Genomic DNA, 27,473 nt, shown 5'->3' on the forward strand with positions numbered 1-27,473 from the left:
ACAAAAAACTGTTGTAAATAAGGATGTAAGAGGATAATTGAAATGAATACATTTAAATAGAAACTGAATCCAGTGCATGTGTCTTTGTAAACTAAGCCATTTAAGTCTGTCATACAGTGTACAACGATGAGTGAGAAAAGGATAAATCTGCGTCTATTGCATGCAGTGTTAAGATGAACAAGGTCTGATTTAAGTGCATTTTGATAAATAACATCACCATAGTCCAGAATTGGTTAACATTGATACCAAAGTTGACATTGCACAAGACATCAGGATATGATTTGAATGAGGGTTCAGAGTCAGAGGGGTGCCATCATTACAGGAAATTTCAGTGGGGTAGGGTTTGGATTTGAGTTTCTTTTTGGTACCAGATATCATTATGTAGCACTTGTTGACTAGTAGTTTACTGGATTAAAGCCAATGTTGTAAAATGTTGAAATCGGACTGGAGAGAAGCTTGAATTTGTGATAAATCAGGTTTGTATGTATAATACAGCATGTGAACAGGTGAACGTGACAGTTTTTGAAGATTGATAATAAATGATTAACATAAACAGAAAAAAGTAGTGGACCCTATGTTGATCCCTGTGGCACACATTGTTGTTGAATCAACAGATCAGATGTATTTCCATATAAGACTACACACTGCTTTCTGTTGTGGATGTACGAATTGAACCACAGTACTGCATTATGAGAGTTTATCTCAGAGCAGATAATGGTCAACAAAATCAAAAGCCTTTTTTTAAATCAATAAAGATTGCACCTGTGAGTTCACTATTATCTGCAGCACAGAAAACGTCACTGGTAAATTTAAGTAAAGTAGTGGTTGTGGAATGGTTTGGCCTGAACCCAGACTGAGATACAAATAGAATATTGTTGACACTGAGACAATGTGAGAGTTGTCCAGCACCACTGTTCACTTTTAATCCATTAATAGCATTCTGGACCTCCGTTGGTACAATTTTCCTAAAAGAGGAAGAACTGAGGCAGGGTGAATTATAGCTTTCAGCAGTCAGGTAAGAGTCAGGAGATAACATAGGACAGACAGAGGAGAAATGCTGATTGAATGCTTGAGCAATAGATAGAGTCATGTGATATTGTATTGCCAACTCCTATTTGATTTATATAATGTTTATCTGATGTATTAATGATAGCTTTATTTTGTTCCACAATTGCTTAGGATTGTAAAAATTAGAAGTGAGACAATCTTAGGAATTACATTTAGCATTTTGAGTTTTTGTCTTATACATACGTCCGGCAATACTAGTCTGTGTTTTGACATCAGGTTGCCAACTGATCACAACCTTCACATCCAGATAGATTAGCAATGAAAGAAAGGAAGAGATGAAACCATGAGCTGAAAAAAAAGATTTGACAGGGCTGGGCTGAAGACAAGGCACCGTGGCGTTTTACTGCATTTTCATTTTTTTACTTAATGTTTCAAACTGGGATAAAAGATGATGTAATCGTCCTAGTTGTCCCCATTGTAAGACAAATCTGAACATTTATGGGTAAACAAAGTAAAAACTAAAATTAATTTTACATGGGTCAGCAAAATTTACAAAATCATCCTAATGTACTTTAAAGACGGTCCCTAAAACCCGCCTGTTGTTTCCTGCTTCCTCAGTCTTTCACTGTCTGACTTTTTCATCAGACTCAACCATCCCGGTAATAAGACTCACTGAGGTGGACAAACGATACGACCAGTACCTGAATTCTTCTTTCTCACAGGTGTGTATGATCATTTATTATTGTAAAGCTCTTGTGAGGAGTTTTTAGCAGGTTATGAAACAGATTGAAACAGACCGACAAAAGCAAATGAGACCATCAGCGAGCAGATTCTTTCCATATAAAATGCACGCTTTGTCAGGTCTGTCCTCAAGAGAAGAAAACTACTTTTAAAATGCTTGTTTGTTGAACAGAGTTCGGATCGATAATTTCTGATGCATTCGAGGAAGTCGGGAAATCTGAGCACTAAATATGATGTTGCAAACTAATGTTGTTTCTGTCCGTTTTGGCTCTTGTTTGTGGTATTCTCATTACGTGTTTGCCCTACAATCTGGCCACAGCTCTTACATTCCCATTCCTGCTTATTTAAGGGGTTAAAATATGTTATGTTTATTGTTAGGGACGTACACATTTTTACTGACATGAGTTTTTTGACATTACCTAACTTTTAACCTAAGCCTAGAATGTTTTCCCCTCTCTATTTTGAACAATGCCTATTGTGTGTCCTGCTACTTAAAAAACCCTGTTTTTAGTGTGGGAAACATAATAAACCTTGCCTGAAAAAAACGTAAAGGTTACAGAGAACACAAACTCCTAATTCATAGTTTACAATCCCTTTCCTGCTTATTTAAGGGGTGAAAATGTTTTCATTGAAAATATATTATTCCACAGAGTCATTCAGATGTACGTCAGGTACTGAAGATCAGCTGAACACAAACAATTGATAGATAGATAGATAGATTGACTAGTTGGACTCCATGTATCCACTGATTGGGTAATCCCAGCCACTTGATTCACCTTAAACCGCCTATTTCTGTTCAGTTGAAGCCAAGCTTTATGGTAAACTAAGGATGCTAGAATAAATCTACCCAGCATGCACCTGTTTTAAAGTATGACCATGTGATGAGGATTAATAAAACTACTGTTTCCATCATAGTGTAATTAAGATGTTCACAACATGAGACCTTGACCTCTAAACTCAGGAAGAGCAAATTCAGTGTTCAAATACATGTTAGTAATAAACACAAACACTCAGGTACTGTACTGCACTCTAAGGTCGTAGTACTTACTACTTTTTACTACTTTTACTTCATAACAGTAATATCAGAGCTGCAAATGCTTGTTAACTTAAAGTATTTGGATTTAAGATTATATTCTAAAATATATTAATGCTTTAGTTCAAACTATCCAGCATGGTACAGAGCATTGACATGAAGTGGCTGTACTTCCTGCTACCTACAGTATCATACTGGTTTAACATTAACTTCACAAAACCTGCAGAGGGATCAGGATTCTGATCAGGGCTTTGGATTTGAATTTTTCACTGTGTATCTTTTAACAAACACATCATTTTTCTAAAATATATAATTTAATATTGAGAACGTCTTTGTTGTAGATTAATGTCTTTCAGTAACCCCACATGCAGACAGCACAGTCGGTCATTCTGTGAGGTCAAAAGTCCACAAGGAGGGAAGCGAAGAACCAGGAAGTGTCCACAGACCAACTTTGAAACGTTCTTGTCACCGGGTTCTGACAGGCCGCACTAAATAATCCACCCAGCAGGAGACTGTAAGTAACTTAACTTGTAACAACTCATTGAGTTTCTGTCGTCTTATAAAAACAGCTGTTTGTGGAAATGCCTTTGAACTACAGTACACTGACTTTATATCAGATGTCTGGCCTGTTTTCATTTGTGTGTTGTTTTTTTAGTGTTAATGACCGAAACACAGAAATATTCGTCTTTTTTTCTGCTCATATTGAAAAAACAAAATCTAACTTACCTGTAATTATTTTTGGGTAAATAGTCGAGACATATTTCGGTTTTAAAAACCGTAAATCATATTGAGGGAAATCAGTCATTATTGTTGTTTCCGCTTCATCTTTAGAAAATGATTCTCCTGCTGTCAGCGTAAAAATATTTGATCCCATCTACATGAAATCAAATTTTCAAGTTTTAAGCCTTTTTTGGGTTTTAAAGGTAAGCCCAAAGTATGGTGGCCCTAAGCGCTCAACACACTGCAATAAGAAAAATAAACAAACATGAATGACCTGTAGACAAACACAAGACAGATGAGAAAAAACACACAACCAATATGACAACCCATGACCCTGTATGGCTGTGCTGTCTGTTTGTTTTTTATTTTGCTATTTGGTTGTTTTATGGTTGCATTTTGAGGTTGTGTTGTCTCTATTTAGTTCTATTATCTGAACTTGGTTGTGTTGACTGTATTTGGCTGGGTTGCATAATTAGGTTGTGTTGTCTCTACTTTTGGTGTTGTCTTATTTGCACGTGTTGTCTGTTCTTGGTTGTTACGTTTAATTTGGTTTTGTTGTGGTTTGTTTGTGTTTTGTGCTATTTGTTTATATTGTTGTGTTGTCTGTATTTGGTGCATTGTTTGTATTAGAGGTCGACTGATAGTGGATTTTTAAAGGCCGATATAATTGTAGCTTGTAAAAAATGAAACCGATGTAAATAAACAATCTTTATCTTTATTACATATCCTTACACTTAACTGTTGAACTGAAAGTCTATGTCACATAAATAACAAAATAAAAACAAAAATCTGGATCCGAACATGAATCTCAAAGAGTAATGAATACTTAGAGTACCAGTCAAAAGTTTGGACACATTTTCTCAAACAAGTGAATGGTAACGTGTGTCCAAACATTTGACTAGTAGTGTAAATAAATAAACTAAGCTATCAAATAGATAATGTATATATATATATATATATATATTTATTACTTTATTATTTACTTTTATATATTTAAAATTTATTTCAATTTACATGAATGATTCAAGTTGCACTTTATTAATCATATTTAAATTGGAATGATACTGCAGTTGTTTTCTTAAAGTTGTTGGTTTAATAAAACCTTTCTGATAAAGTAAAGTTTTACTAAAGTTACAAATGAATGGTTATTATCATCACAGCTTTCTGTCATATATTTGGGAGAAAAAAATATAGAAACACTATAATATAATTATATATATACAATATAATTCAGCAGACACAACTCAAGTAGCATCAAAGAAGTTACCAGAAGAATCTTATTTAAAAAGCGAATTTATCGCCCCTGCGTCAGTCTCTCGCTCTTTTCCTTTGTTAACTTTACCGACACAGTTTGTGTTGACGTCGTGACGTCCTTTACTCCTACAGCAGCCTTATGCAAACGCCGGTTTTTAATAAACCTTGTTTTTGCCACTTGGACTTTGTAATAAGTACGGAGAGTATCCTGAAGTGTGATCTGCTGGATTACATCGTTGGAAATATGTTGGATTTGTTTATATGGCGATGTGCTCTTTTGTGGTGTTTGTCAGGCCAGATGCGCATCCGTTACATTTTTAAATACCACTTTTACAAACCATTCGTGTTTGTGCCAATGATGTATATATAGATGGACAACGCGTCTCCATCTACTCCCATTGTACGAAATTAATGCCAAAATATCCCCTGTGATAGGCACTGCCATCTTGCGATGGTGACGTCATATGGAGCCAGAGACTGTGCAGTAGAGATCCGCGGGTGGCGCCACTTCCGCTAACCCAAACACACACTTAACTTACCGAGACTGATCGGCTGCAGGAGCCGAATTTGTCAACAGAGCTGTCAATCATCATTTTGACAGCATCAAATAAGTAATTAAAAGTAAACTTGTCAGAAAAATGAACACTTGGACGTAAATCAGCATGATAATAACTAATTATAATGACAGAAATCATGTTTGAGAAAAATGTATCTGGCGTGTATTTTGATTTTATAGTTTGACTCATGTCCCATCTGTTAACATGGAGGAGGCGGGCTTTATGACCTATACTGCAGTCAGTCAGCAGGGGGCGATAGAGAGGGTTTGGCTTCACTTTTAGGGAGCTGTCATGTCATCCATCTTTTTATACAGTCTATGGTTTGTGCACATTCCAGAGTGAGGAGACAACATTAAAAGCACACAAAAAGAAACTGTAGAATACATAAAAAACTCATAAAACACATAAAAATACAGTAATAATACAATAAAAATGACGCAGAAAGACACGGTGACCCCTGGTTTTCAGCCTCGTCTTAGGAACGACAAGAAGCAGCTGATCAGCAGACCTCAGAGACCTCGAGGGGTTATAAACATGCAGGAGGTCAGAGATGTACTGAGGTGCTGACCCATTTAAAGATTTCAAAACGAACAATACAATCTTAAAATGAATCCTAAAATGAACGGGGAGCCAGTGGAAGGAGGCCAGGATGGGGGTAATGTGTTCTCGCTTACGGGTGCCTGTTAAAAGACGAGCAGCAGTATTTTTGATCTGTAAGCGTGCAAGAGAGGCCTGGTTAACGGCAACATAAAGAGCATTACAGTACAGTAGTCCAAAGCATGTATCATTCGCTCAAAATCATTAAAAGATAAAACCGACTTAATCGTCGATAAAAGCCTCAAATGATAAAAACTAGATTTAACAACAGAGTTTATCTGTTTATCCAATTTAAAATCACAGTCCATTTTGATGCCAAGGTTGGTTAATTGTAGGTTTTACATACGATTGAAGGGCGCCCAGGTCCATAGGAGGAGCATCACAGGATCCACTGGTCTGGTCTTTTCAGCCTTGACAATTTTCTGATTTCTCCTCCAGCTTTCCTTCAGGATATCATGAGACACATGAAGCTCGTCTTTTTTTATACTTGTGTTCTGCTTTCCTGCCCTCACTCAAAATAGTTTTTGTTTTACTTTGTGTTTTATCTTGATACGTGTGTTTTCTAATAATGCAGTGTATCCTCAGGGCCACTGCTTAACGTTTTATTTATAAACAAAGTCTGTACGTGATGATCCTGCAACTTTTTTTCACATTAATGTACATTTGAAGAGTTAATAGAAGAGTTTAATCTGACATGCCTTGACTTAACCATGATACCACTTCCTGTCTCCAAACAAGATGGCAGGCACGGCAAGAGAACCTCAGATGGACGAGGATGTAGAGGGAAGTGACTCAGCAGAGACAGGAGAAGAGGAAGACGGAAAGATGAAGAGCACGAAAGACATTGATCCACCTGTGGAAGGACACAGTGGTGAGAGTCTGTTAGAGAAGAGGTAAGTTCAGAGTCTGACTCTCATCCCAACCGCGTCACACTTGGCTGCAATCTGCCCCAATGCTTGCTGGAGGTCCCAGCTTGATGAAGCCAACAGTACAACATCATCTGCAAAAAGCAGAAATGAAATTCTGAGGTCCCCAAACTGAAAAGCCTCCTCCTCCCGGCTGCTCCTTGAGATCCTGTCCAAGAAAATCACAAACAGACCGGTGACAAGTGAAGCATGCTCTAATATCTAAATAGGGAAGGGGAAGGGGGGTTTTAAGAAAAAATTGTTCCTATTTTTTCTTCTCCTTCTAAAAGCGGGACGCCCTCAGACGTGTCACAAAAACTGAGGCTTTCCCGTCGGCGACGACACGTTCATTAATCTGTCGCCGTAGTGCTCACGGATCACTACTGGGACTATGCTAGCGGGCCCTTAGCCCTCAGGGAAAAATACGGCTAGTTTCTCTGTCCCTTGGTCCGGTCCCTACCGTGAAACCCCTACACGTCTTTCTCCCACCCTAAGGCCTCGTCCCTGACTTAAGGCTAAAATACAAAAGGGAGAGATGCGGGAAGGGGAGGGTGCTGAAGGAAAAAAGCCCTTATCTGACTTTATTCACTGGCCTAAACACCCATAAGATTTTATCTTCCTCCGTATGAGAGCCCTGTTAGTGGGACCCCTGTATGATTTAAATCCTAACAGCTATGAAGGCCTCAATAAACATAGATGCCTAACATAGCTCAAGAAGGGGCTTTCTAAAGGTGCTCTCTACCCTGTGTGTGTGTGTGTGTGTGTGTGTGTGTGTGTGTGTGTGTGTGTGTGTGTGTGTGTGTGTCTATAAATCAGTAGTGTCGCCGTAGTGTGAATCTCATGAGCTTACCTCGGGGGCGTAATGGAGTCCTTTGAAGAAAACCTTTCTCACTTTTGATTTAATACCACTCACTCCGGAACAAAAACTCCCTCCAAAGGATTTCTTAAAGTTTTACATGCCTTTATTTGTTCACTCAGTTATAAATGACACAAATAATAAAAAAATTAAAAGAAAAGAAAAAAAGTTAAAAACTCAAATTTGTCAGAACTGGTCTGGTTCTGTTTTCAGATGCCTTTAAATAAGGCTGATCATTTAGGAGTTGGACAATTTGGATGCAATTTAAGAAACCTTAAATTACATTCTATCTATCTATCATCTGAATTTGGGAGTCTCTGGCGGGCATTGATTATTCACAAAACCTCGAGTCCTGTTTAGGTTTGTCTACCAAGAGATACCATGCAAACCCTCAATAGGCGTATTGTCGCCAGGAGCTTACGAGCATCCCCGTTATGGCAGGCCCAACAGTTGTCAAAGTCTTGCTTCAAATCTAAATTACGCCAGAAGTTCAAGTCACAAACGGACAAGAGTCAGATTTAAAGTTTTTCAGGCTATCTGCTTTACCTCTTCCTGCGAATGGAGAATCTCTGAGAGACGGGTAGGCATGTCCTGAGGAGAGTGGAGCGGAGAGTGACTTTTCCAGCCTACCTATAACTATTGGTCAACCAGAGCCCTACCCAACGTGGGCCAGCTGCGGCCGGGGAGCCAATCATAAATCTGTTCACAGACAAGACCAGTTTCAACAACTCTCTGACCCACAAATAAGGACTCAAAGAGAAGTTCTCTGACAAGTCAATAAATGTAAATGTAAATGTAAGCATAAATGATCATTTTTAACAATACATAGTCAAAAGTCCAATAAATGGATATATGACATGGTTACATGAGTACATTAAAGTACATTGACAGAAAAATCAACCATGCAGATTGATGAGGAGACTAAAGTAACTACTAGAAGGAGAATAGTAACACAAATCATTGATTAAAAGTCAAGGTTAAAATATAATCAACATAACTGAGTAATACTCCAAAATAATATGTAATCAAACATCATTCTATTTTCTCTAGTTAAGAAATTAGATAATAATCCATTAATTAATAAACTCATTTATAAGTTGTGAGCTATAAGCTACACAGTGAGTTTACAATGTTCAAACTTAAACGCACACATATAATAAATCTAAAGAAAAAGAGCAAGAGAGCAAAGGCTACAGTACATAAAGCCTGCTGGCTATAATGTTAAAGGCTGACATGCAGTCAGTGTAACTGAGGGAAAACAGGTTATAAATCAAGAATAGGATCTTTAAAAACTCAACTGCAGTAATTCTCAAGACAATCAACTAAGAGCATCAGAGGCCAACATGGCAGTAAAACTTAAAGCATACATGTTAGACTCTGACACCTCAAGAGGAGTACAAGAGGAGCAGATCTAAGATCATACAGAGAACATAAAAGTGATATATTCTCAAGACTCAAACGTGCACAAGTTATTCATAACAAGTGTTCTGGCTACTCTTTCATGCCAGTGTAAGCTTATGGAGAGTTCCTCCTTATCATTTGTTTTTATTATTTTAACTTGTTATTTATATAGTCCCATAAGGGACATGGGCGAAATGCAGGAGTCCAAAGACATGTAACCCATTACTTCCTACATAAACGCTCATTTAAAAAATATTTAATTATAGTAGTCAAATATTAACAACAATTGCATTTAATTTTACCTGTCCTGTCTAACACCCTCTCTTGCAATTTTGTTAATCATTTAACCACAAAACCTAAATAATATTTGAACATCTTTCAGTTCATCAATACAATTCATACTTTATAAGTCAATAATGAATAATAGAAGGATTCAAGATATCTGTGCCATTGCATTCACATATCACTAGTATATGGAGAGCATGACCTGAATATGTTGCTGGTCAGTTAAAGTGACACACTCACTATTAAGCTTGTATGTCTTCAACCACAAATGACGGTTATTCAGTTTGAGGATGATGGATCCAAAGCATTTCAGAAGCAATATAACTCTAAAGTTAAGTGTGTACGTGTGTGATGCTGTTCATGCTGTTTTTCTCATTTTTGATTTTGATGTTTTGACAGGAAAGATCCACATCAGAGAGAAACCACTGAGGGGGAGAGGACAGACAGACATTTAGAAGGTGGTGACGGAGTCATGGAAAGGAATCCAATCATTGAGAGTGTTAAACAGAAGCATAAAGCCCATCTGAGGGAAAAGTATACGTGCATAAATGAAGGCACATCAGACAGCCAATCACGACTGGAGAACGTCTACACAAGACTCTTCATCACTGAACAGACTGAGGATTATGGTATCAAAGTACACGAGATTCTAGATCAGTTTAAACTCCCACATGAGAGATCACCTTATTCTCCCTATCAAGAGATCGACTGCCTGAATATCTTCAAGCCAGGAAAAAACTTTGCTCAACGACACCCTGCAAAAGAGAGTTCAACCCAGAGAGTGATGACCAAAGGTATTGCTGGCATTGGAAAGACGGTTGCAGTCCAAAACTTCTCCCTAAACTGGGCAGAGGGAAAATCAAACCAGCACATTGATTTCATCTTCGTGCTTCCTTTTAGAGAGCTGAACATGCTCAAAGAGGGTGAATACACTCTGCTGCAACTTCTTCTACACTTCTACCCTGAACTGAGACCACTTAAAGGTGCACAGGAGCTTGTTAATAAGCAAGTGTTGTTCATCTTTGACGGTTTGGATGAAAGTAGATTCCCACTGGACTTTGAAGGGGGCATGAGAATGAGTAAAATAGATCAGCGATCAACGGTGAATGTGCTACTGACTAACCTGATCAAAGGGAACCTGCTGCCCAATGCTCTTCTCTGGATAACATCCCGCCCTGCAGCAGCCGGTCAAATCCCTTCGAAATATGTTGATCAGATGTCAGAGGTCCAAGGGTTCACTGACCGACATAAGGAGGAATACTTCATGAAGAGGTTTGGCACTGCTGGTCAGGCCAAAGAAGTCCTCTCCTATCTCAAAGGGATGATAAGCTTCTATTTCATGGGCCATATCCCAATCTTTTGTTGGATCATAGCTGAGGTATTCGAGAAAGGGTGGAGTGACCTGAGGAGTCGAAAGATCACAACAATGACAGAGTTGTACGTACATTATTTGATAGTTCAAACCCAAAGAACAGCACAGAAATATGGGAAGAGCTCAAGTGAGAAGGCTCAAAAGAAGAAGTCAACAGAGAATGCTGCCATGATTTTAAGTCTGTCCAAGCTGGCATTAGAACAGCTGCAGAAAGGAAACATCATATTCTACGAAGAGGACCTCAGAGAATGTGGCATTGACGTTGACAGAGCTTCTGTGTTTTGTGGATTTTGCTCAGAAATCCTGAAACAAGAACGCGGCCTGTACGAGAAAAAGATGTTCAGCTTTGTGCATTTAAGCTTTCAGGAGTTTCTAGCTGCACTTTACATGTTCCACTGCTGTGTGACAAAGGACGTCAGCACTTTGAGGTCTTTCCTGGAGGCTGACCCTACTGACCTGGGCTTGCTTGAGTTGCACAAGAGAATTGTGGATAAAGCAGTGCAGAGTAAGAAAGGTCAGTTGGACCTGTTCCTGTGCTTCTTCCTTGGATTCTCTCTGCAGTCCAATCAGACGATGCTCCAAAGTTCACTACCACAGACAATGAGCGGCTCAGAGACGGCTGAGGAGATGAAGAAGTACCTGAGAAATTTTCAAGCAGGAAACATCCCACAAGAGAGGTGTATGAATCTTCTTCTCTGCAAGTATGAGCTTAAAGAAGAGAGATTTCAGGATGACATCAGGATGTATCTGGATGCAGGAGCAACACTTTCGCCCATTGACTGCTCAGTACTGTCCACAATGCTGCAGATGTCCGGGGAGCTGGTTGAGGAACTTGATCTAACAAAATGTAATATACCATATGGAGCTGAGAAACTTATCCTGATAATGAAGAACTGCAAGAGAGCTGCGTAAGTATCCTATGAATTTAGTTTCAAAGATAGAAGTTGATATATAAACCAAGATCAAATGTAACTTTTCTAAAAATGTCAAAGCGAGGCATACTTGTGTTTTTTTGATGATTTATTCAATGATAATGCTCTTAAATGGCTGTGGCTAGTTGCACAGTTTATATTTTATATATTTTCATTGATCAAATTCACAAAAAGATCTTGTTAAACGGTAGAAAAGGCAGTGCTAAATTAACAACAACTTACCAAGCAAGTCACTCTCTCCCTGTCAGCCCATCTTTCTCTGCCAAAGTTATTTCTCTGTGTGCTCTGGTGGTGTTTTTGGCACTCCCCCGTTTTTGGTAGTTTTTCAAACCTGGAAGTTGAGCGCTTAGTTAAAATGAGGCTTAAGTGGGTCCCTGGCTGGAATCAAAGTGGTGGAACACTGCTGCTACAATAAATGGTACATGTCCTTACCACTAGGCAAACATGACACAATTTGTTGCTTTTTCTCTTTTTCTACAGACTCAAGAGTGAGCATCTGAGTGATGATCGCCTTGCTATTCTACTTTCCATTCTTCAGTCATCAGACTCATCCTTGCGAGAACTTCGTCTGTTGTGTTTTTCTAACGCCAATGTTCCTGTTTCTCATAATCTCTTCGATGTGCTGGAAAGTCCTGACTGTAAACTGGAGACACTAAGGTCAGTTTTAAGGGTAATTCCTGTATTTCTGAACCTGGGCCCTACTTTACATTTTGGGATGACTGATAAGTAAAAAAGATATGGAGTTGCTTCCAGAGATTTCTTCAACTGACACCCAAAATCATGCTAAGATGGCTGCAAAGTGATTTTGGGGGGCAAATGCACCCAATCAAGGTACATCCAGTCAAGGTGCTTGTATCTTCAACAGACAGGCTCAAGGAGTTAGTGTGTCTTGGGGTCTAATTTAAGAGTGAGGATAAAATAAAGGGTAGGATTTATGGAAAGATTGGTGCATGTTCTAACCATAGACTGTATAAATAATGGACGTAGTCTCAGTGACGTCACCCATTGGTTTCTGAAGAAGCGTTTGGAAGCCCGAATTGCGCCGCCGCTGGGGGTCGCCATATTGGAAATGCCAGAGACGGCTAATCCAGAGACGGGCAAAGAGGCGGAGCGCGACCGAGCTACAGCCTATGGCTGAGCTCTATGGGCGGGCCGCATGAATCAGCCAGCTATGGCTATGAAGCTCGGCTATATGCTCCTCAGCGTAGCTAACGGTTATTATCCATAGACTGTATAAATCATGAATGAGCTGGTTTGACTTTCCCAGCTTGAGATTCTGTCGGTGACTGACTGCAGGTGTTTAGTTATCAGACTAAAGAAGTAGCGGACTCGCTGCTTGCTCGCCCGGTGAGAGAGCGGCGAGCCGACACGTAACGGGTAACGTAAAAGAACTGGTCTCTTCATCACTACGGTCCGCTGTAATCTCTCCGGGGAAACGCCAACAACTACTGACTCCTATTTACTGACCGACGATTAAATAAATAAACACTGCACAGGCTAACAAGCAGCTAAAGGGAGCACAGTATACCTGCTACTTAGTGCTAAAAATATTTCAATACAATAACACTAACATTTAACTCACCAAAAAGCTGGAGCTCAGACTTCTTGCACAGCCATAAAGTTCCATAAATCCCACAGAGACAGATTATTTGTCCAAACTTTGAATGAAAAAATCCCCAAATGTCTCCAACAACACAAACAGGTGGAGTTAAGCTCAGTGTCTGTGTCTGTGTTGACGTCTAGCAGACAGCCAGCAGGATCCACCTGTCAATCAAGTGATCCGGCCCCTATGATTTAAGGCTTAATGTAATTAAAACGGGTGTGTTATAAAAAAATTCACCCCCCGTACAGTTATCCTGAACAATAAAATTAGCTATTTATAACAAAACCGTTTTTTGTACCAGGCTGTAAACATGTTTATTTCTGCTGTAAAAATGGGCATTTTCCCACCTGCTGTAATGTTATTTCTTGTTTCCTGGAGCCAGACTGAAGTGGCCACTCGAGGAACTGCAGTTTTTTGCACTTCCGCATTGGCTTCATTTTTCAACACCGGAGGTTGCCGCTTGGTTCTAACCCTGCTTTTATGATACTGATCTTTCAGTTTTTATCAATTGTCAATTGTCTCTTTTCCCATTGCCAGTGAAGTATACTCCTTTCTGTCTCTTTTCTGTTGCGTCACCGTCTGACGTAATAAACACGCCGGACACAGGATTAGTAAACAGTGAAGATGTTACGGTGGTTAGGTCTTTATTGTATCTACAAATTTGGAACGATGTTCGAGCGCTTCTCGGACAGAGACGGCCGGAATTTGTAGCTGAGATGACAAGGAGCGGCAGAAGTTACCGATGGAGCATAGCATCGCGCCAGAAAGGGGGCGGAGATTAGCGTGTCCACCCGGGTTTTGTGTTCCCATCATTGCCGATCAGAGCCGAGGCGATAATTACCCGGGACTGAATGCTGATTGTAACCTTTCCACTTTAGCAAAAAAGCCGGGTGTTAGTGGGGTTTTTGACCAGTAGTCAAGAAGCTTTAGAGTAGATCCGCTGTTCCTTGCCATTAAAAGCCTACTGAGATGTTTTCTGGATCTGACAAGTATGCCTCCCGGACACCTTCCCCTTGGAGGTTTTCCGAGCTGTTGCAACTAGGGAGAACTTCGGTTAGACCCAGAATATGCTTTACTATATGTAATTTGGCGAAGGAATCCCTCCTGATCGCCCAGAGGTAGCAGGAAATGTTGCTGGGAGGAGGAACATCTGTACTTACATGCTTAGCCAGGCAGGCAGGTAGACAGGCAGGCAGGCAGATAGGATCCCGAGGGGAAATTTAGCTACTGGAGAGGCTGCCACTCGCGTCGGCGCCGGAAGTAGAAAGAGATGTCATGGCATGGAGATGCTGGACTCATAACCTGATGAAGGTCGGTACAAACGAAACATCAATATGAAATAAATATTATCAGTAACAAGCGAGACGTTGTGCAGGAGTTTTTCACCGATTGTTTCAAGACTGCACCTCCCGCCAACGCACCTGTCACAATTCAGGGGTGCAGAGGTTTTGTTAAGTTTTAAATGTATTTTTACACTTAAAAAATCTGCTAAACTCAACTATTTACACTACAGTAAAATGTAATAATTAATGTTACTCATCCCAACAAATTTAAACCTCGATAGACTTTCACTACACTGTCTTTATAATTGATATGTGATGTTTTTACAGATTGTCTGGGTTCACTCTAGATTTTAGACACTGTCACAGACTGGCATCCATCCTTCAGTGGAAACAATCATCACTGAGAGCCCTGGACTTGACTGAGTGCATATACAGTTATCCACAGGATTATAGTGGGTATTACTCTCAGGAGGTGGAGAAGGATGAGGAGGAGGAAGAGGAGGCGGAGGAGGAGGAGCAGGAGGAGGAGGAGGAGGTGGAGTTTGAAGAGGAGGAGGAGGAGGAATATGAAGATTATATCGATGAGTTAACCCTGCTGACTTTCATTCCTGCTGGCTTGATTGGTCCAGTCTGTAAACTGAAGGAGTTCAGGTGAAAGTTTTAGGCGACAGCAGCATGTTCACACAATGTTTCCTTGTTACTATAATGTTTAATGGCGGTTTATTTTTGTCTCTATTGTAGCATGCGTGGTTGTTATCTGACAAATAAATGCTGTCAAGTGTTTGCGTCAGTTCTCAGCTCAAACTCTCAGCTGCGAGAACTTGACCTCAGTCGGAACAACCTGCAGGATTTAGGAGTGCAGCTGCTCTCTGCTGGTCTGGGGAGTTCAAAATGTGGGCTGGAGATACTGAGGTATCAATATCTTATAAAACAGTTGATCAGATTTGTGCAGTTATATGTACAGACAGCCAAACAGGATGTTGTGTGGTCTTGTGTTTTTATTAAGAGTCATTTTCTCTACAGGCTGTCATGTTGTGGGATCACAGAGGAAGGCTGTGCCTCTCTGGCCTCAGCTCTGAGGTCTAACCCCTCCCACCTGAGAGAGCTGGACCTCAGCTTCAATCACCCAGGAGAGGCGGGAGTGAGGCTGCTCTCTGAGAGACTGGAGGACCCAAGATGTAGACTGGAAAAACTCAAGTTAGTATACTGTAGAGCAGGGGTCTCCAACCCTGCTCCTGGAGAGCTATCTTCCTGCATGTTTTAGGTTTCTCCGTACTGCTTGCTCGTTATCTGCTCTGTCTCAAGGTCCGCTTCACAAAGCAAATTGCACTGATGATATTCAGACACAAACATGCCCATAAAGTTTCGCAGCTCTTTTCAGTTTGCTGTTTGTTCTTCACTGATATGCTCTCATGCATTAACTGTGCTTCACGCTGACGGAGCTCAACTCCAGCCATAGATCGATGATGAGCAGGGAGAGGAAGAGGCAGCTCTTTATCAGTTTATTGTAAAGCTCAGACTCAACAGATGTTTTAGTAGCTTCACTGACGCAGCTTTCTTCCTTGAGCGAGCCTGCAACAGCGGTTCGACGGGTATGATAATCCCCGTCATGCATAACAGCTCCAGACCGTCTCCACACATCTGTAAAAGTGTGCCCGTAGCTATGTGCCGGGGTTGAGCCTCAGCAGCCCAGACCGACTGATTTCCCGATTAAAACAATAATGATAAAATATTATTTACAGACTGTATTTAAAAACATTTTATGTTTTTTTTTTTGATTAGACAAAAGTTGTAAATGTTCTGATGATCTTTGGAAACTCTACAAGCTCTCCAAAGCCTTTTGTGAATTAGGCCCAGAATATTTTACAGTAAAACACGACTTGATTTTTATTAAAGTCTTTCTTCTTGTCCTCTGTATAAAACCAGTGTAATAATATTTTTTGCACGTTTGTTGCTGTCATCCTTAAATGCCAACAGAGGCTGAATTTCACCACTATCCCATGTTATATATAGGGTCTACATATATAGTATTATATTTTTCATGGACTCCTATATATTAAATTAATAATACTCTATTACAATAAGGTCAATAGAAAAAGTTAATACAGGTTTGATTATCAGTATTTGATTACTTATATGGCTGCAGACAGTTCATTTTGAGCTTGGATGAAATAAGGTCTTTGAGCACTGATGGCCCTGATGTGACTTTGCAGTGGTAACCAATGACCTGCTTTCTTAAACATTAAAGTATACCTGGTATACCAAGAGCAGCAACACACAGTTTCAATGATAAACAAACACATACAGGCTGTTGAAGTATCATTAAAATGATCAAATAATTTACACACAGACTCATCAAAGACTTCAAAACCTTCAGTTTAAATCAGTTTTGTGGTTTAAGATCAGTCTGTGGATTGTTCCATGTTGTAAAAGCAGGAAGCTGAAAGCTTTTCTGTCAGTTTTTCTGCATAATTCAGGTCTGACTTTGGGAACTTTATATGCATTAGTATCTGATGGCCTTTATAATGACTGCCAAGCTGACAGTGTTTCCTCTCTGTCCTCTGCCTCAGTGTTGACCAAGATGAAGAGCATTGGATCAACCCGCAGCTTCTGAAAGTGTAAGCTTCTCTCCGTGTTACTCACCGAGTTACTCCTCTGCTCTGTTACATTAAACGGGCTAAACTGAAATTAACACTTTTCATTTCTTGGATAGATGCCTGTGATCTCACGCTCGACCCCAACACAGTGCATGAAAACCTCCTCCTGTCTGAGTGTAAGAAGAAAGTGAACTATTCTGAAGAGAAGCAGCCGTATCCTTATCACCCAGAGAGGTTTGAGGAAGAGATCCAGGTGCTGTGTAGAGAGGGTCTGACCGGGCGCTGCTACTGGGAGGTGGAGTGGGAGGGAGCCGGGAGTATTGGCGTGGCATACAAGAGCTTAAAGAGAAAAGGAAACTGGGATCCAAAAATTCCTTACAGTGACAAAGCCTGGAGCTGCACAATGTTTTCGTGGAATGGTTATTCTTTCAATCACAGGCGAAGAGAAACTTTTATTCCTGTCCCCTTCATTGATGTAAAAGCATACCTGGCCAGAAGGAGAAGACTGGGGCTGTTTCTGGACTGGTCCGCTGGGATTCTGTCTTTTTATTCGCTGTCTGGTGACAAGAAAACTCTCCTTCATACAGTCCACACCACTTTCACTGAGCCCCTCCACCCGGCGTTCTATGTTTATGGTGGATCCTCTCTGACCATTTCCAGTGCTGTGACCCTGAGAATGGATAATGTGAGTATTTCTGGTTCTCTCATAGCAGGACACTACAGGCCTTTCTTAAACCAACACCTACACCCTCTCCCTGTGCACTACTGCTCCGTTTGCACACAATCTTAAACCAGTCAGCAGTAAGTTGGAGTATGTTATAAAACCCTGTAACTCCTCTACAGTTCTGCGGTTCATCAGTTAAACTTATGAACTCAGCAGGGGCTCTTTTTCTTCCCATGTTTCCTGTCTCTCTTCAGCTTTCCTATCAATAAAGGCAAAACAGCCAAGAAATAATAATAAGAACTCCACAGCAGGCTGAAGTCTCTGTTAAAGGTGCTGTATGTAACCTTCAGAAAATCCTCACTCCTAGTGACACGGTCGGCCGTTGAGGGAACTGCAGTCAACCTTCTTGTACGCGCTTGCGCGGACACTCGCACACATGAACGAGCATCCGGGGTTTTTGCCGAAGAGACACGAAACTGAGCATGCTCAGTCTCTGAACTCATCGACTCTGTTTACTTTTCAATGACGAGACGTGTTCATTTACCGCTATCATGTCAACGTTGTTTGTCATAATACTTTAGTTAATATCAGGTGGCGAAGTTATTTGTCAAGCTAGACTGACAACACTGACACTCAGGTAGTATTTTGGTTGTTATAACGTTAGTGGGCATGCTAAGGTTAGCCAACTAGCTCTAACATAAATACACTGCATGACTCCGGCATTGTGCTTCGTAAACCAAACGGCAAACTACGCCGGCAAACCAGCAAATCATCACAAGCATTAGCGAACATTAGCCAGGCAGGGCAGGGCGGCTGGAGAAGCTGGGATGAAGCACTTGTGCTGTGAGAGAAAAAAACGCTGCACCTGGTGAGAGAACGCTGCACGCGGGTTTTGTTTCTATGACAACAATAAGTTGTGGGTCTGTTTTGATCCCCAAAAGCAATCGAAGGTCTCCATGATTCGCATGTTGTCTTTTCCCCCTGTTGTTGATCTCATTCCTATTTGGTCAGACGGGCTTCACTAGATAAAACTTATTTTTGTTTTTTATTCATGTGTGTAGTTTGTGTTGGTGTTGTTGTGGGTACTGTCGTTTGTTGGCATCCATCTCCATTTCACAGCTTGTGTTGTCTCCTGTTGCACACTGTTGACTGTAGCGGCGTTGAATGATCTCTCGGCAGAGGTACTCACGAACGCGCAGATACTTCACATCCTCTTGTTTCCTGGAAAAACGGGCCTATATTAGCTCATTCTAATGTGGTCGGATCTCAATGCACCCTGAATCTGTCCTGGGTGTGTTTACACTCAGGACACATGTTCATACCAGGTATAAACGGGGTCTCTATTTCTTTAGGCTGATTCAGTTAGCTTAGCCCTGCTCTTAGCTGCTAAATAGCTAACTAAGCAGTGAGAATGGTGTTGAGATTTTGAGTTTGTTTTGGTTTTCTGCGACTACACAACCAATGAAGACAAAGCCGACTAAGACTCCTTTCAGTGACTAATGTTTGATCGACAATTCGGTGGCAACCCTAAGCTCTATGCAAACGCTCTGTACAAAGAAGTTTCATGCCACTAATGGTATAAAAGTAAAGCTCAAACTAAGGTAAACCTTTACTATTGTCATACAGACGTTTACTTAAAGGTTACATCGTATTTAAAATCAAATCATCCTTCCTCCGGTCTAGAAAGTGGTGGATGTGTTAATTTGATTAGAAAGCACTGTAGGCTATATTCACAGAGACTTTGGAATGAAATGTAATGAGTCTGCCACCTCATCGTCACCTTTTATTTATGCAGCTTATCAACAATAACAGATACAAATCCATGATTATGAAAAGGTACAACAGTTCCTATCTCTACTGGAAAGACAGGAGTTGGTCCTGAACTTTGTTTCTGTATTTTGTACCCTACACTTTAAAGCTGCAGTAGGTAAGATGGAGAAGAGAGCGGACTTTGCTTCAAAATTTGAAAGATTACAACCATCAGGTCCCTCACCCTCTCTCTCCATGGCACTCAGTCCTGCCTCCAAAGCCCTCCCCGCAGAGGAGGCTGTCATGTGCGCGCAGGCCAGTAACCACAGCAACTGAAGAAGCCAGATATATCACATGGTGGACACACCGGTAAAAACTTAAAATGACAACAACTGCAGCCGTTGTATTACACCAACAGCACTATCGAAGCAGATACACATCAAACCAGCGGAAATCAGTGTTTATACTGTGAACGGTAATCTACAGCTAATTCTCTTTAGCAAAACCACCAGCACTTAGTTTGCTAACAGAGATTCTGGAACAGTAACACTGCCTGGGCACTTCACAAAGATATTTTCAGCCACACCGCCATGAAACAACGCTAAACAGTAGCCACATTGAGAACAAGCTAACGTTAGCCCGACTGCAACACCAATGTCACACAGCGTCACAGTAACCGCAGACATCTTAGCAATGTGAAACAAATGCAGCAGAAAAGAAGCTGGGGTAATTACCTGTTGAGCAGAACTTTCTAACTCAGCTTCGCTTTTTTATCCTCTCAGGTCCCGTAGCTCTCTCCACCTCGGAAATGCCGCTCTAATGTTTACTCTCGTTTCATTTCTGCCTCGGTTCAACTCTTTCTTTTCAGCTTGCTTTTCCACATTTCTCTTCTTCGGTTTAACGATCTTTGTAGTGTAAGCCGTAGTTGGCAATGGAGGGATGGGCAGTTTTTTCATTCCTGGTGGTTTTTAAGCCTTTGTGGACACAAACTGGCTGACGCTGTGCACACTGAAGGAATTTGAGCTCGACTATGTGAGCATGCGTGGAGGAGTGGTGCTGCGCAGCGTGTGATTGAGAGCAGCCTGAGAGACTGCTCGGCTCTGATTGGTTGTTGAGTTTCTGGAGCATTGGGTTTTTACAAATGCCATTAGGAGCAGTAGGAGGAGCAGAGGAACATGATTTTTTTTCACAGATTATCTCTCTCATGTACTACTGCATGTTTAAAGTGACAGTTTGAGCAAATATGACAAAAAGTTAGTTTTAATAATGTCACCTACTAAGCTTTAATAAAGGGTTCTTCCTTCAGCTGTTAGTGTGACGACAAACACAGTAGAGGTCTTCACAGGTCCAAAATTTTGTGTCTGAAATGTGTGACCTGGAACCGAACTGGACCCATCTTTTATTTGATAGCTTGGACCTGGACCTGTGCAAGACCGAAACAGACCTAATAAGCACCGACTTCACAGCTGACTGACTAAAAAGTTACTGTTAGTTGTCAAAACAAAACTTTTTGTCCTACCTAATGTGCCGTAGCCTTCTCCCCTGTGTCTGGACGTGCATATAATCCATCCTCTTTGCCAAGAAAGTTCATAAAACACTTTCAGGTTTTCTGTTATCCATGTCATATTCATAAAAACAGCAATGCTAATCCACCAGTTATTTCAGATTAAAAGTCCACTTGCTGTCACGCAGTCAGATGACAAATGTGCGGCTCGTTTCGAAGATGCTGGTTTTACCTCGTTTTCTTTAAGCTTTTTTTTCACATCAGCGAGGAAGGTATCTATCTTTACCGGCTCAGAATTTAACCTTTCTCTGAAGCTGCAGTCACGTGATACGTCACTCAACTCGGTGTTGCTCTTTTTTCTGTTTTTTTCCCGCACGTTCTCATCCAAATGATACATAGTTACAAGTTAAATTACACACACACACACGCACACGGCACTTTCATCATGACCAGCACTTTCTAATCATGGCCCAGGTCTCCCCGGATCCACTCAGGTATTACAAATAATGTTGAACAGACCTGGAACCTGGGGTCATAAAACGAGTCCTGACTCGGAGCCGGAGGGGGCAGGATCCGGTTTGAGAAAGGCCTTCAAGTTGGTTTCACTGGAAAAACAACTGATTGATTTTGCTTTTTCGGATTTCAGGCCAAGTCAAGCTTCACACCCGAGGTGATAACAGAACGACTCGGCGTTTCATACAGGTAAGAAATCTGAGAGGATGAGGAACTGTTGCTTGGGTCAATGTGTAATGGCAAAGGCATGACGGCAGAGCAGCGCTGTGGTGGAACCGCAGTGTAAAAAGGACAGCTAAAAACCAGCTCAGACCGAAGATCTGCAACAAGACGAAAAATTGCAGGAAAAAAGTTGCACAGGCGTAGACTGTTGTGGAGAACAACTGATGACGTCACCTGCGATTCATCTTGTAAAGTTTCCAACCTGTGAACATTTTATTTAACCACATGGTTAACAACTCTTCCACATGATCAGATGTTATTTAATTGTGAACAAATAATTCAGAGCTGGAAAAATATTTCTCAGGGCCTTACTCAATAATATAAACAAAAGCAAAAGCTATGAAAATGTGGAAAAACCAGCTTGTAATAATCATTTCACTTTAAACCCTTCTGTTTCATGCAGATTCAAGTTCCCCAGTTCAGGTGTGTTTGAGTGTTCTTTGACTGGGCTGGTGTTCAAAGTGACCCACGAGGGGGAGGTCACGTACAAGACCCTGATCTGGGATACAACGATCCTTCAACCTGCTTGCAAGGTGCCTGGAGGACCGCTGTTCAGCATCATGTGTCCTCAGGACTCCATCTGTCAGCTGCACCTCCCTCACTGTGAGCCTGAACCTGGTAAGAACACTGCTGTGCCTTTTAGATGGAAATAACATGAAACTGTAACATGAAACTGTAACGGGGCTAATTAAGTGAAACTCTGAATATTCACAGCACTGGTCTCAGAAAGCCTCTCTGTTCTCCACATCACTGACGATGGCATGAGCGTCATTCAGCCGCTGGAGATTACTGAAACCCACGTGGTGGTAGAAACTCCTCATCTCTCTGCCTTTGGCATCGTGTGGGATCTTGTCAAGAGGTTCATGAATTTCATGACCAAACCGGTGCGTGGCCAAGTCCTGCTGTTCCTGCGACCAGCGTACAGAGGAATGCACCTCATCCTCAGTGTGATTCTGCTGCCGGGCAACGTACCTCTACAGGAGGTAAACCCACCGCTCACCTTTAGAGCTAACTCGTTTAACTGTTTAAATAACCTCTGAGGGTTTGTTCAAACCAAAGGCAAAACAGTTTTTTATGTTGGTTTCATCTTAAGTCAATAGACATATAATTCGGCTTTCATCCAGTATTTGCATAAAATCTTTTCTCAACCCAGCAAGAACTTTGTGTGACCCTACGTCGCTGTTTGCATTGCTATTCTCCTGAAGTGCGGAGGTTGCTCTGGGATAAAATGCTTGTTCTTTGAATGGAGTTTGGATCAATTGTTTCTAAACAGTTATATTATTTTTTCTAATAATAAGAAACGAGCATAACAACATATATGGCACAATTCATACACATACATCAACCACAACAAAGAGCCAAAAAAGGGAACACAACATCCATCCTGACAAAAAACAACAAAACACCACATTTATTGTCAGTCAGGACTCATAGTTCATTAATCTGCCTGTTGCCATGCCAACTTCATTCCATCAGTACATTAAAGATCTCTTTGTACCACATGAACAGTGGGAGGAGTATCTTTGATCCCTTCTACCTTTTCTTTGGCCCCTTCAACAGAAAACATTTATCAAGTTTATCAAGAGATTTAAATCTCAGAGAGGGAAACGACATCTTTAAACAGCCTGGAGTCACTCGTTGGAGACAGAAGTGATAATAAACAGTTAACACTACAGCTTTCATTTACTGTTGATGCACGGCGATATGAGGTTGGGGTTGGTGAGGTTCCTCCGACTTTCCGAGTCGGAAATCCGACCTCCGGGTGCGTTCCAGTTGAAATTTCCGATGAAAACTTGGAAATTCCGACTTCCGAGTACAAATGGAACGCACCATTACTTCACCACCAGTGGAAATGTTTCCATTTAATGTGCGTAAAAAAAGCTCAGTTAGCTTAGAGCTGAGACCCCAGCAACAGTCTGTCCTTCTTTGCACTGGTCTGATATGCAGAAATAGCAGCCCTTAACGTGCCGTAATTGACCAACAAGAATCAAATACTGAACACAGTAACACAAGGCAAAAAAAACGTGCTTTGCTTTTGGTCTGAACAGTTAATGTTGTAAAATCAGCCTCCAGAAAAGCACTTGACAGCATCTGCTTGTTTTGAGTCAGAGTTCTGTCCACATGTATAATGAACAGGTTACATCGTAATGCACAAGACAAGTGTAAAAGTCGTAAAACACGATGATCTGATATCGTCGCAGGTAAAAGCACAATATGAGAACTGTGAGTACATCCAGGCCCCGTCCGACTGTCTCCTCCACAAAAGCCAACATTACAGCCTCCACAGTAACCCAGAGGGCTACATGATCCAGCCTGCAGTGAGTATCAGACACGACCAATGCAGCTCGTGAATACGAGTCTGATCTCAGCCAATAAGCATAATGACACGTTCGCATTTCATTTCAGCATGCGCTGTTTTTTGAGAACTATGGACCTAATTACCACGCATCGTTTGAGATCACCCTGAAGACGAGCACAGAGGAAGTGACTCTGATGGTGCGAGATCCAGACAGGATGGAAGTGTGGGAGTACGGCCTCCACCTGCCAGGTAAATAAACAATCACTCAGTTTTTAGTCAAAGCTTTTAACCTGTGAGGTGGAGAGGCAGAGATACTATGTGAGGCATATTACACACTTTGACACTCCTTTTCAGAGTTAGAACTCAATAATCACAGTAAAATGATGCTTATTATTGCTAAAGAACTGAATCATCACATTTTTCAGTTTTCTTCAGGATGAAACATGGCTGACATCACAAAATATGATCACAATATTCTTAAGAATATGATTAATACAGATATTTATTTTGATACATAATTTAATAGTGCTGCTAGTTTGTGCAGAATCCTGATGATGACAGAAGACCAGAGGAGACCAGGCGGCTTTAACTTTATAATAAAGTTTAACAACATGCACTAAAGTTTTCTATCACTCACTTCTAAGGCCGAGCTCACACTCACACAGAGTTTATACCAGATTCATCTCTCGTGACAAATGAGGCAGGAATCTGGTTTGGGTCCCTGGTCAGCACAGATGTTAGCTCCAGACTATCTGGTCATGTGACGGGTTCACAGATCCAGTCTTAGACCTCACAACCTGCTCGTAAACACATTGAACCATCCTGAATTTAAAGTCTCCATGATTACGTCAGAACTTTCCAAGCAGGGGAGTGATTTCCTTCATTCACCTAAGGTAACGTATAATTCACCTAAGGTGAATGAAGCCTTTGTCAGGAGGATATGATGTCATCAGACAGTGTCCAACATTTTTTGGGTGTTTCGACCCTGAACCGTGACATCCTCCCATTGGCGGGTCGGCACTGGTGGTCAGATCACTGTTCACAGTTAAACCCTCTGTAGAGACAGGCCATTACACACATTTGTTGTTTCTGTGTTTTTATGGGAATTTGGACAATCATTTACATGTAGAGTATCTTCAGCCTTGTCTGGTTGGAGTAGTTTTAAGAATTATTATATTTTCTGTATGTATATGGCTGCTGATTGTTCAGTCATGTGTTTTTTTCAGCTTCATCTTCAAACGCTTCTCCAGACGACAACCAGCCAAGAATGAGGAGCAACACCTCAGCAGAGGAGAAGCTAAAAAGGGCTCGGCCACACTTTGTCGACAGAGTGTCCGACCCGGTTCTCAACAAGCTGCTGGATGAACTTCTGCGGTGCAAAGTTTTAAACGATGCTGAGGGTGAGGCGGCCAGAGTCAAACCCAGGGCCGACAAAGCACGAGACGTGATCGACATGGTGCGAAAGAAAGGAGCGGAGGCAAGTGCGAAGATGATAACCATCTTCTCCAGCAGTGATCCTTTCCTCTGCAAAGAGCTCAGCTTAAACTGAAGCAAAAATCTGACGAGTCATAGCTGTGATTCATGATCATTTAAAACCGACCAAAAATAAGTGTTGGAAGCTGTGAATGAAACTCGAGCAGAACCAGACTCATTGGTGAACGGCTGATCTGCCTCGACCGGATCGGCCGAGATTTTTGACATGCTTTGTGTGAACACACAGAGAGTTAGCAGAGACACTGGTGCGACACACACTTCTCGCACTAAACAAGTCATTTATGACCCCCACACACTTCAAATACATCCATCCTGTCAGTGGCCGAATGATTCAAAATCAATGTAGGTTTTAATTTGTCATTTCTGGACACTGACCTCTGGCTGATTGATCTGCTGTTGATGTCCGGTGACGTAGTATAAAGAGTAAAAAGTCTGTCTGGGATGGTGTTCGGGGATCGTGGTATTGCAGGAAAGAATACCCCTGTGACCCAAAAGAATTTGCCCCACAGACCACCTCTTATTAAAGGGAAATCATGACTTTTTATAATTAATGTTTGACTCATGAGTGTTTTAAATAAGTATAACTTATTTTGCGCTTATGAAAATAATCAAAATATCTGTGATCCAGTTCTTAATACTGACTCAATGGTTGAGACGGATTTATCAAACAAACAGGACTTACAAGACACCCTATTTAAGTAAGCTGCATGCTTAAATTAGTGGGCTTATTTACATTACGTACTCTAGTAACATTAGTTATGTAACATTTGTTTGTGTGTTAGTTCCACATTTAGGGATATCCACCATCACCTAAAATACAATTGCCTTCAGGTGGGTACAGGCTCTGGACATACATAGGGCTATTTTTTATTTTTTCACTCTGCCGTCATGGACTGAGCCTGAGTATCCTACAAATATGTCAAGAAACTGACACTGGTGGTTACACATGGCTTGTAAGTGAATAGAATTAAACAATTTCCTATTAAAATAACATTGAGCATCTGCACTTAGGGGCTTGATTGTAATATGGCAGCCATCAATGCTGCCTACAACACTGTCGAATGCTGCAGATCCAGCCAGGCGTTCAAAGCCAGCACCAGCTCTTGGAAGCTCATCGGGTGGTGGAAAGCAGATGAGCCTGAGGATTATGTGAGCGATAGTGTGGATGATGTCATGCACTGTGGAACTCCGGATGCCTAACGCTTGTGATACAACATGGTAGGAGGTTGCACTTTATAACCAAAACAGGAAAATCAGAACCTCCAGGTCAAAACCCCAGCCATGGTCTGATGGAGAGCGTAGAATGTGGATGAGATGGAGTACCGTGGGTGTGGAGAGGCGGAAGTCAGGGCGAAGGTCACTTTGGCCATCAAAATACAAGGCCAAAACAGGAACTTGGCGGTTCAGCCTACAGTATTGAGCTGGTTGTTCAAGCTGTAAATAAAGATATTAAAACTGATCATATGGTGTCATGAAATAAAATGTGACCAAAGCTATGTGAATATACAATCGCTGTTTAGTAGTTTATGTGGTGTGAAAACAAAACTGTGCCATGTCTGAGTTTCCCAAGGAGGGGGTGTAGTCTGGCACTATAAGAGATCATTTTTGAAATTGACAATTCAGACATTATGTATGTACTGTATGGATGTAATGTAAATGTAAAGGCCACCATCATCTTCATCTTTTCACTTACAGTTTGACAGCATCTTGCTAGTAGCCTATAGCAAAGGCAGAACGTCTCAGTCTTCTCTGTCTGTGGTTAACTCTGATTCTTCTAATCAAAATAATTTGGAATAGAGTTAAAAGAAACACAGAAAGGTTTATATTTGGTGGCATTTTTAGCGAGATGAAGCTGTAGAAACCATAGTCTGTATGCACGAGACA

General features: G+C 41.1%; 1 protein-coding gene across 1 annotated transcript; it reads left to right on the top strand.

Annotated features, from left to right (window-relative positions):
• The first annotated feature begins 1,641 nt into the window (after positions 1-1,641).
• On the top strand, positions 1,642-27,246 carry LOC138604782 (NACHT, LRR and PYD domains-containing protein 12-like). Its single transcript, XM_069676769.1, has 16 exons — positions 1,642-1,730; positions 3,124-3,296; positions 6,649-6,803; positions 9,757-11,637; positions 12,142-12,318; positions 14,875-15,198; positions 15,289-15,459; positions 15,571-15,744; positions 17,118-17,165; positions 17,253-17,829; positions 21,708-21,763; positions 22,200-22,414; positions 22,511-22,779; positions 23,998-24,114; positions 24,203-24,344; positions 25,322-27,246. The coding sequence occupies exons 3-16, from the start codon at positions 6,649-6,651 to the stop codon at positions 25,642-25,644; spliced, it is 4,629 nt and encodes a 1,542-aa protein (XP_069532870.1). The 5' UTR covers positions 1,642-1,730; positions 3,124-3,296; the 3' UTR covers positions 25,645-27,246.
• Positions 27,247-27,473: the final 227 nt, after the last annotated feature.

This window comes from Semicossyphus pulcher, unplaced genomic scaffold (assembly GCF_022749685.1).
Source record: "Semicossyphus pulcher isolate SPU_LCO1_2020_fin unplaced genomic scaffold, fSemPul1.0.p SCAF_27, whole genome shotgun sequence".
Lineage (NCBI taxonomy): Eukaryota > Metazoa > Chordata > Actinopteri > Labriformes > Labridae > Semicossyphus > Semicossyphus pulcher.